This window comes from Alligator sinensis, unplaced genomic scaffold (genome assembly GCF_000455745.1).
Source record: "Alligator sinensis unplaced genomic scaffold, ASM45574v1 scaffold569_1, whole genome shotgun sequence".
Classification (NCBI taxonomy): Eukaryota; Metazoa; Chordata; order Crocodylia; family Alligatoridae; genus Alligator; species Alligator sinensis.
In genome coordinates this window covers 2,856,497-2,867,325 of record NW_005841914.1, presented here as the reverse complement: position 1 = coordinate 2,867,325, position 10,829 = coordinate 2,856,497, and the positions used below count along the sequence as shown (strand labels likewise).

General features: G+C 39.9%; 1 protein-coding gene across 5 annotated transcripts in view; it reads right to left on the bottom strand.

Moving 5' to 3' along the window:
* Nucleotides 1–10,829, bottom strand: part of VPS13D (vacuolar protein sorting 13 homolog D) — a 187,331-nt gene that overhangs the window by 106,906 nt on the left and 69,596 nt on the right. For all 5 annotated transcript variants that reach the window (XM_025198111.1, XM_025198112.1, XM_025198113.1 and 2 more), the window contains 5 exons: nt 9,641–9,793; nt 8,767–8,902; nt 7,637–7,684; nt 3,279–3,429; nt 1,508–1,718 (listed from right to left, as the gene is read on the bottom strand). In XM_025198111.1, coding sequence (XP_025053896.1) covers nt 1,508–1,718; nt 3,279–3,429; nt 7,637–7,684; nt 8,767–8,902; nt 9,641–9,793 — 699 coding nt within the window. The remainder of the gene's footprint in view (nt 1–1,507; nt 1,719–3,278; nt 3,430–7,636; nt 7,685–8,766; nt 8,903–9,640; nt 9,794–10,829) is intronic.

The window sequence follows — 10,829 nt, the reverse complement described above, 5'->3', positions numbered from 1 at the left end:
TCTAGCCAGTTCGCCACCCACCGGACTGTGTAGTCATCCAAGTCACAGCCTCTTAACTTGTTCACCAGTATGGGGTGGGATACCGTATCGAAGGCCTTCCTGAAGTCTAAGTATACGACATCCACCCCTCCTCCTGTGTCCAGGCATTTCGTAACCTGGTCATAAAAAGAAACTAGATTGGTCAGGCACGATGTGCCTGCCATGAACCCGTGCTGGTTTCCCCTCAGCATAATTTGTCCTGCCGGGCTCTCGCATATGTGAGCCTTGATAATTTTTTCAAAGACTTTGCCAAGGATGGAGGTGAGACTGACTGGCCTATAGTTGCCCGGGTCCTCCTTCCTCCCCTTCGTGAAAATGGGGACCACACTGGCCCTTTTCCAGTCCTCTGGGACTTGGCCCGTGCACCACGAGCGTTCAAATATTCCCGCCAGTGGCTCTGCAATGATTTCGGCCAGTACCTTCAGCACCCTCGGATGGAACTCATCCGGGCCTGCCGACTTAAAGGCATCCAGTTCTTCCAAATGACTCTGCACCATCTCAGGGTCTACGCATGGAAGTCTGGTGCCTTGCTGCTGCCTCTCCACAACCCCAGTGAGAGAGGTTGCCCCCAACTTGTCTTGCCCCTCGCTTAGGAACACGGAGGCAAAGAACTCGTTGAGGAGTTCAGCCTTGTCCCCCCTGTCTGTCACCAATTGTTTCTGCCCATTTAGCAGGGATCCTATTCCTCCCTGTTCCTTCAAGTATTTTAGGAATGACAAATTTAATGTTTAATTAGTTGAAGGCATCTGTGTCTACTACACAAGAAAATGATGGAGTTTCAATGAAGTACCCATTACATGATACCATTTTGAGTTTTAACACCACAGCACTGAATGCTTTGGTCAATGCTCAAATTCTGTGCATATGCTCTGTGGAACTACCTATTGTGGCAGAATGAAAGAATAGGTAAATCCCTTATTTCTCAGAATTTATTCAGAGTAGTTATTTTGCCATTTAGACCTCTGCTATTAGAGATGTCAAGAGAAGTACAAAAACTGTACTGGTTAAGTCAAAAATTTAAGAGAGCCTCATATGATTTTCCATTTTGTGGTTCCTAGAAGAATCCATGGGCTCCTGAAGTTATAGGAGAAGAAACAGCCACAGCCAAGTTAATATTGATACCTGCTTCCTATTCCTGTAATGGTTTCTTAGAAAGAAGCTTGCAAAATGCATTGTGGTTGCTCTGTCTTAGACACTGAACCACAGTCACTGGGACTTGAATAGTCTTCCTTTTGCTTATCCTGGCAGATCCCATTCCATTATTCTATGTACCCAGATAGATACAACTTCGTACTAAATCTCATCTGTCTTGTAAAAGTAAAGGAGAGTCAAACACCAAAACATTTTCTCTTTGAATTCCCTTATTCCCATTCCATTTTAGTTCCTGTCCACACTATTTGCTTCTCAGACAAATAACTTATCATTAAAACTGCAGAAAACAATTTGGGAGTTTTTAAGCCTTAAGTACCTGAAGAACCGGCTGTTTTCATTCTCCATCGAATGGCACTCCCGCTTGCTGCTGCATACCTCTGCTGCCTTCTGAACATTAGTCCAGTGAATGGGAGTCTTACAGAAAAAGACCCCCATCCCTTTTGGCCTGGCTTGCAATCTCCAAGAAGTAAGGTGTAGAGGAATAGCTAAGGAATCCCCTGGCATTACTGAGGGAAGCACTACAGGTTCTGCAAACAAATGAGAAAAAAGCAAGCATGCACCAGGACAGACTCTTCTGCACAAAGGGAGAATGAACAAATGTAACGATAAACGGTCTACAATGCATGGGAAGAAAGTAATACATTTTTGTTATACATGCCTCTCTCAGGCCAAACCCTAACTGTTATGTCCAGTGTTCCCAATCAAGGAAGTCCTGCTTACCATTTCAGTGGGCCAATTCCCGCCCCCCCATGATGTTTTGAACTTGTTTCTTAGGCTACTTTGATTAAAAGTCATATTTAAGTGGTTGTGGAAAGAAGTTACTCATCTATTTGCAACTAAACCCATCAATGTTAATCTAAATTCCTGGACTGCATCTGCAAGAAAGGCTGAAACCTTCTGGGCAAATCTGGACTGCTGAGGTTACATTCTTGTTTTGTCCAATCTATGTCTTGTTCTAGAAGTTGATATATAAGAAGGTATGGCTCACTTGCAGACTCAGCTGAGTAGCAAGTTGAAAGTCCCAAGGATCCCTCAACTTCCTTTCTTTCCCACTTACCCCAAAACTTAAGGCTACCTTGTTGTTAATAGCTTAGAAACTGTTGAAATCTGTGAAATGTATTTCTCCCTCTCAATGAAAATCCAACTCAAGTTTTTTTTTTTACAATGTGGTTCCAGAAATTAATTAGTAGCAGACAACTGTCCTCAGTGCTGCAGGATATAAACTGACCATTCTCTAAAAGAAAATTGAAACCTTCATTCACATTAGCATTTTATTTGCCGTCTTAAAAAAACTTAATGATTATATAACTGGTAGCACGGAAAAAAAAGAAAAAGCTCCTCCCCAAACTGTCATAAATATATTATTTCACTGAAATAATAAAATCTTAAAACAGAAGCTGAGGAAAGACTAGATTGTGGGCGCTGACATAAGGCAAAGGAAGGTAAGAGAAAAATCTTTTATTTCACTAAAGGAGGCAAGGAAACAAAGCATGACTTGAAGTTTTCCTTCACTCTTTAAAACAGGGGTGGGCAATTATTTTGGGTGGAGAGCCGCTTACTGAGTTTTGGTAAGCCATTGAGAGCTGCATGACAGGCAGGCAGGGGCAGATAAATATTAATTTTTTAATTTTTTAGGGGCCCTGCGAGCCAGATAGAATGGCCTAGTGGGCCACATCCAGCCCACGGGCCGCATTTTGCCCACCCCTGCTTTAAAATGTGCTTCAGACAGAAGCAACTAACATCACAAAAGAACACAAAATTCCTGATATTATGTAAAATTTAATAGTAAAACACTACGTCCTCATAAAAATCTCTAAATACCATCTGAAGGAAATCTTTAAGTGACACCTTCCTATTTTGAGCTTTTGAGCAGATATATTCACTACTAGACTAACAGAGCAAAAAAACGTTTAAGAACAAAAGCCAGAACTATCACTACCAGGTCTGGTAGCAAGGCTTTTCTCACCACTAGATGGTTTAGCAGTGTGATGTTATTTTTTTTGTGATTTCTTAGTTGGTCTATTAAAAAGGTACCATCTCTGAACCAAGAGTGCTAGATTTTTGCATTAGCATCCCAAGAAACTTACTGTCAGGAGCTGAAGGGCTATCTAGCCTCAACTCCATTGGTGTTTCCAGTCTGTTCTTCACAATCAGGGCAGAGCGCACAGTGATCACCTTCCGGGCACTACCTTCCATGGTAACTTCAAATACCACCCGAACTGGAGGCAATGAGGAAAACTGCAAAGCCAATCGAAACTTTAAGTATCAAAAGGTGCAACCAACAGCATCTCGAGTAGGAATGCCCAAGCTCTTCAGTACCAACCACCTGGACTACCTGGAGAAAGCCTGTCAAGGACGACACCTAATTTATATGTATGCCTATAACATTTATTAAAGATTTTTTTTTGCAAGAAATCTTGTTGGTCTAATAAAAGATATCATCTCTACTACAAGTCCTGATTGCCTTTTCCTTTAGACCAATACGGCTACAACCTGGATACCTGTACTATTTATTTGTACGTCTGAAGTCTTTGATAATTATAAAATCTTTGTTCAGAGGTGTCAATCTAAAGAAACAGAGTAATGAAAATAAAACCCCAAGGAACCCAACTTAAATGACAGTAGACTTGAGACCTGCTCTGCTACATACCTTACTCCTTCTGAGCAATTCTCTATACATTACAGCAAACAAATGTAGCTGCAATCTGCATTGTGGGCACCCCTGAGCTCAAATATCGAGAGCATTATTTATGTTAAACATTTTTATCAGCATTCCTTGTTTCTAGGGTGAGGGGAGGCAAATCAAATAATTTATAATAATTCAGATTTCAGTTCATTTTTATTTGCATTAATACCATGTATTCCTTTACATAGCCACTGCCTTTCTACATAGAGAACAAGGAAAAATCCTACATTACATCTATTCAGACTGATGCCCTGCTTTAAGAAAAAACAAAACGAAGTACCCATGTACACACACGATGCACTATAACAAAATTTTAGAGAATTTTTTTAACAATTTGCCCCCCCCATGTACTACATGAACAAAAATTCACGTTGTATATGCGCCCAAAGAAGACGGGCTTCAGTAACTATTATTTTAGAAAGCTCTGCCCAGAACATGCTGACAATGTTCTTATTTTTGTGGAAGAATGGATACTGGGTCCAGGATTTTGAAGTGCCAATATTTTTTAATAAAACAAAGTTAAAAAAAAATAAATAAGGCTAAGAAATGTAGATAGTTTTGCTTAATCTTGCCAGCAACATATTCAGCAAGTATAAGAACACATGGGAAAAAAAACCACAGGAATATATTTTTTTAAAACATACCCTGAGCTCTCAGTACAAAGTACATAGGAAATATTTAAATAAAGTAATCCTGAGACCACAGCCAAACTTACTATCCAATGAAAGCAACTCTCAATATTCACTTTAGTCATGCAATTACTAATCTGCCTCTTCTTCATAATATTATGTCATTAAAGAAGAATTGCGAAGATTCTAGAAAAGTTTATAACAATTATAATTTTACTAGCTTATTATAAATGTTATATTTTAGTTTAGTTTAGTTTGGAAGTTTGCCCTTTTAATCTCTGAGCTCTGTAACCAGTTCATACACAACATATACACAGGTCTGGCATTTAATCCTCTGCTCCCAGCTCTGCTGATAACAAGAACAGAAATGAAGGAGAAGTGCCAAGATCTCTTAGCATCGCTCTTGGCTTTTTCTTTGTCAACTGATTTGATGAAAACATTTTGGGGAGGGGCAAACCTTCAAAAACCTTTTATAGCTGGACTCAGCAATTCTGTGCTCCTTTTACTGCTTCATGTATCAAAAGTACAGCTTGTCATCCAGCCTTTAAGCAGACTGATTTTTGGAAAATTTGGCCTTTGGTAAGAGAAGGAATAAACCACAAATGTTCTTGTGTTGCAGATAGCATGTATGATTGGAATATAACAAAACATACACATGAAACCTTGGATGATGAAGTCGAAGGTTTATGCATCACAGAAAGTCTCTTTTGTTCCCCAATACTGCATACATTGTCACCAGAAATTAAAAAAAAAAAAAAAAAAAAAAAAAAGTTAAGGAGATTTTGCTTAGGCTTCAGTTTTCCCGTGTTCCCAAATGCAAGCACAGAATAATTTGGTATTGAAGAAGTTAGACTTTGATGGTTTGGATATCTGACATCTGACATGTGATAGGGTGTTATTAAACCTTCCCAGAGGCATTGGGCGTTGGCTACAGCCAAAGCTGGGGACTTTGTGGTGTGCCAATGCTGGAGGCTCCTGTCTAAAGGATCTTGCCCATACACTCAGGGTCAGATTAATCACCATATTTGGGGCTAGGAAAGAATTCTACCCCATGGTCAGACTGGTATGGACTATGGGGGGTTTTGCCTCTCTGTAGCAGGGGGTATGGGTCCTCTACCCCGGATTTCTGGAGTATACATTAACAACATTTTATAGAAGCAGGACATTGCCTGCCATAGCTCCTTGCTGTACCTCTGACTGGTTGGGGTGCTAGGTCTATTTTGTGTCAGGGTTGATGGTAGTCTTATGTAGAGTTGAGATTATAGTTTGTATGGGATGATCCTGTCTCAGGCAGGGGGTTGAACTAGATGACCTCTGGAGGTGCCTTCCAGCCCTACTTCTGTATATGTGCCCAGTACCCATTGTTATTTAGACTGTCACCAATTTGTGCCCATGATATGTCATTCGTTAAATGTGGCAATTACAATCCAAGGCTGAAACCTGTGGGTGCTATAATAAATATTACTGCAATTAAGAGGTCAGAGGTGGAAAAAGGTGAACTTGCCATAGCATGCAAGCTCTTCTCATGCTTCCTTTGCATAAGAGTAAATGCATTAAGCAGCTCCAAGGTGTTAAAAATGTATTTTCTTTTGTATTACTGAAGATTACAGCATCAGAGTAGATAAGAACAGAGCTAAGAAAAAACAGACTTAACAGTTCCCAAAAGCTCTCAAAAGTCTTATCATGATTAATTGTGGTCAGCTCTCAAAAAAAAAAAAACATCTCTCTCACACACAAAAATGTATTTTCTTTTGTATTACTGAAGATTACAGCATCAGAGTAGATAAGAACAGAGCTAAGAAAAAACAGACTTAACAGTTCCCAAAAGCTCTCAAAAAAGTCTTATCATGATTAATTGTGGTCAGCTCTCAAAAATCTCTCACACACACAATCACACAGAAATGTAAATAACAACCCACAAATCCTTCCACTGTTGCAGCTACCCTGTCAATGACCATAAATCTAGTCCAAGAAAATTCCCCATTATGAGTTTCCTTTTCCTCTAAGGTACTGTCCAAATCTGCAGATTCTCTCCTATATTTAACAATTTCAGGGAGCCATGCTTAACATGTGCTCAGTTGTTCTAGAGACTGAGATCTTTTTCTCCAAATGTCATGCAACTTATGCCATTATTTACATGTGTAGAATGACCAATGGTGTTAAATGCTAGTGTTTTATATGCAAATAACAATGAAAAGTGGAAAAATCAGGCATTTGGTGTTTCCCTATTAAATGTATATTCTTATGAAACTGCATCCAAAGGACAATTAGCAGCCTTGGTTTTATGAAGGGTAGTCCTACAAGGAGGGAATCACTCGTTATTCTTTGGGTAATCCCTTACTTTGGAAACAAACAGGGGAAAAAATATTTTATTTCAAGGGAGTCTGAATTGGAAAGTACCTATACCATGCATTCACAGAAAACTGAGTAATTAGATCAGATGTCACCTAAATATATCAACTTCTATAATTAGGTAAGCACCAATGAGTAGATATCATTTGCACAAAGTCTTTCAAGGCGCAGACAGAAACTATATTTCTGCAATCAGCCCCTTGAAAGTGCTCTACAGCCATGCCGCAAGAGAAGAGCATGACTGCACAGCCCTCCGAGCATGTGACAAATTAACCCTCATTATATGAAGGCACTCCAAAGTGGAACACTTTCATTAACTTCTGTCTGCCCAGGGGGCTGGGTTGATGCACCCCAGCCACCCCCCAATGGGCAGGGGGGTAGAAGAGAGGGGAGGGAGCTAGGGCTGAGGGCTTGCCCAGCACACGCTCGGGTGGGAGGGGAAGAGATTGGAGCCCTCCACCTCGGGGTGGGGGCGCTCCAATTCATCCACCATCTCTAGCACAGGCCGGGCAAACCCCAGCCCAAGCTCCCTCCCCTCCCTTCTCCCTCCCTCCCATCATGCAGACAGCACCAGAGCTTGGAGGGAGGAGACAGGGCTAGGGGAGGAAAGCTGAATGTCTGCAGCTCCCAACCCAACAGCTTGTCTGTTGGTTAGGAGGGTCAGTCTGACTCATGGTGCTTTCTGTCTGTGCACTCAATCAATTAAGAGAGACCTGCTACTTGAAATTATGCTACTTTAATTCAGGCACATCTAAAACAAGTAGGGAAATGTACTCACATAGACATGCGGATGTATTATATTTGTTCTACTGATTGGGCTCCCAACCTAGAAAAGAAAAAAAGTTATCAATGCACACTTCTCTTTTTTAAATCATGATACTGCTTTAAGAGAAGTGAAGCTAAACTGAAGTCAGCACTTGTACCACTTCTCCACTGCTTTGGAGAAGCAGCAGAAAAATATTTATCATCTTTTTGACCTAATGAGTGCTTCCTACACTTTGTAGTACAGATCTTGTTTTAGTAAGATGAAGGGAGAAGAGATGTTGGAAGACTGTGACTGTAAGAGGGATGTGTGTTTGGGGGGGGGGGAGTTTTACCAGATCATTTTCCTGAAATGAGCCATAACTGTTATACATAGGGCAGGAAGACTGAGGTAAGGCTATGGGTGCTATAACCAACAATTGTCAGAATTTATTAAAACATTTAACAAAAACCCCTCAAAGCTACTGGTGAATACTGAACTAATCTCTCAAATAAAAGTTCAAAATTCAAGCCCAATCTTGCTGCCAACAACCTGCAAATTCCAATATCCCTGGTTGCTCTCTTAACTTCTTATACTAGGCATACAAGTTACCCACTCCTGATACAGATAAGATTGCTCCAGCATTAGCTCCCAATCACAAACGCAAGTCTGTGGGTTAGTATAATTTTTTCATTCATAATCTACAGAATGTTGTGAAAGCAACTAAATCCAAGTATAACCCTAGATATATACAAGCGTGTCGATGCATTTTATTTTCAATATGTGAACTGTGTGAAAATAATCCCTGTAAGTCTACAGTAGAGGAACAGGACATAGTTGAAAAGAAATGTTGGTGGGATTCAGTTTTATCCAACGGATTTATGAAACAATTATTAATGTATTAATGATGGCATTCCAAACCAGTATTCTCTTTTGAGCACAGACTTTAACATTGCTGACAGCAGTATTTATGTTGGCTTTGCAATGTGTAAAGCTGTCAGTAACTAACCAAAGATCGCTGAACCCTCTCAATTTGAGCTGACAGGAAAGAAGGGTCCCCTCGGTAAACAGTCATTGCTTTCAGATTCAATTGCAAAGAAGTTTGCAGCCACAATAAAACTTTATGAAGAGATGTCACTGAAAATGTACTTGGAACCAGAACTTACGGTAGAGGACGACGTGTTTTTGTCAGGTGCTGCATAACGGAAAAAGATTCCAACTTTGTCTACCGACACAGGATTGACTTGTTCCCAGCCACTTACTCTCACTTGCAGCTGATGAATTCTTAGATCATGTGTGTGCCTGTCAGTTCAGAGCAAATCAGATTGTATTTAAAAGTGTCACCTTACAGGGAAAGACAAAATAACAAATTCAGACTTGCTTCATTTCTAAATGTCTGTTGCACTAAGGCAAAAATAAATAAATAAATAATAATATCGGTCAAATCTTGACGATTTAAATGTAAAAGGTGTTGTTTAAAACAAATGGAAAATTGTATGTGCCTTCGGTTTAGGAGAATGTTATCCAATGCTGCCCAATACAAATAGTAAAACTATATCCCATTTCTTTGCCCTGAACACAAGCAAAATGATAAACGTGTTAGATATTCATTAGCATCCTCTGCTGGTATTAAAGTCACTTAACTAACAAGAAAGTCTTTACAGACATGTGTTGAGGCTCACAAAAGCAAACGGACAGGAAACCTGAAATCATCTTTGTCTAGAAATACAGAACATACATTTTGTGGAAAATGAAAATGAAGTCTTTTGTAAGTTTCTAAGGGCCAAATCCCGACCTTGGATACATAAATACAACTCCCACTGACACGAATGCAAGTTGCCTGCTTGACTACTGGGAAAATTTACCCATAGACATTTTTTCAAAGACTTGCAGTACCCAAAAAACTTAAAATAAAATATAAAAAAATTGTGGAAAGGTACGCAAATGCTCGAAAAAGTATTGAGTAGTGTCCCAAATGTATGTCCCTGTGATTATGTGCAAGTGATAATTTCAAAGAAAACTGAGTATTTGCTCCTTCACCTGTGTCTCAATTTTCCTCTAGCTTCAAATTCAAATGGAATTTCTTCCCCAGTGAGAACTTCTCGCCACTCACTGACATTATGTGCATCATCAAGCAAAGTCCCATTTTCCTCAGAAACAACGCCAGGACTGCCGCTGTGAGATAACGCCGCGCTGTAAGAAGAATGATACCTGGATTATATGCTTCTGCAAAAGAGACGTTACTTACAGAAACCGCAGGTCTTTGGCATGCTTTTGTCTACTAGGATCCCACTATATGTACACCAAGGCCATGAGCCCAGGCTCTGGATACCACCAATCTCCAGACATATGCTCTATATACCTTTGCATTAACTACAATCAATGGGACTGTTCTGCCTTTTGAGCAACTACCTCTCATTTCTTTCACTAACAGAGAATACCCAGGTAAGAGATCTGTATAATAAGAACTTCACTGGTAGGGATTCAGCATGCACAAGTGAATGTCAAGAATTCTAGTTATTCTCAGATAAATAACCTCTCTTTAGAAACAACGACCTGTGCAGCACTGCTGGGTTATCAGGTCTAGTCCCTGCTATCACAGGCAAATGTAATATGATTCTGTCCATACAGAGCCCACTGTAGTTACCTATATATGGAGGTGGGCAACAGGAATCCTATTTAAATAAGGACTATAGGGTAGCCAAATCAACTAAGCCTCCAAACTAGAAGGTGTCACAACAGAGTAGCAACTGGCAAACATGCGGGCTGAACTCCAAGTACCCACCCCAAGTCACTCAGAAACAGAGACTTCACTAAAGCAAACTATCAATGGCATAGGGGCCCTAGTAGCATGTACTCTAACTCCAAGAGGAAAAAGTTGTGCATCTGATGAGTAGGAAAGATTTAATGGGAGCCTGTAGAGAACTTACACAAGGAAAAAGCCTGCTTTGTAGACTTATCACTAAAAGCCACAAAGTCTGGGTGATTTACAAAACAAATTTGCCCTAAGAACATCTAATGTGTGGAATTCATTCTCTGTTAAAGAGACATGAAGGTTTAAGAAAAAGTTACTATTAGGTATATAAATTGTTTTATATGGAAATCCAGAATTACTTCCAAGAAAAGTTCTGGATGTGGCAACAGTGTAACTAGCTTAATAAAAAATCTTATACAAAAGGACTTGCCATTGACACTTGCCTTGAATTCATAGCTAGCAAAAACTTCCAGA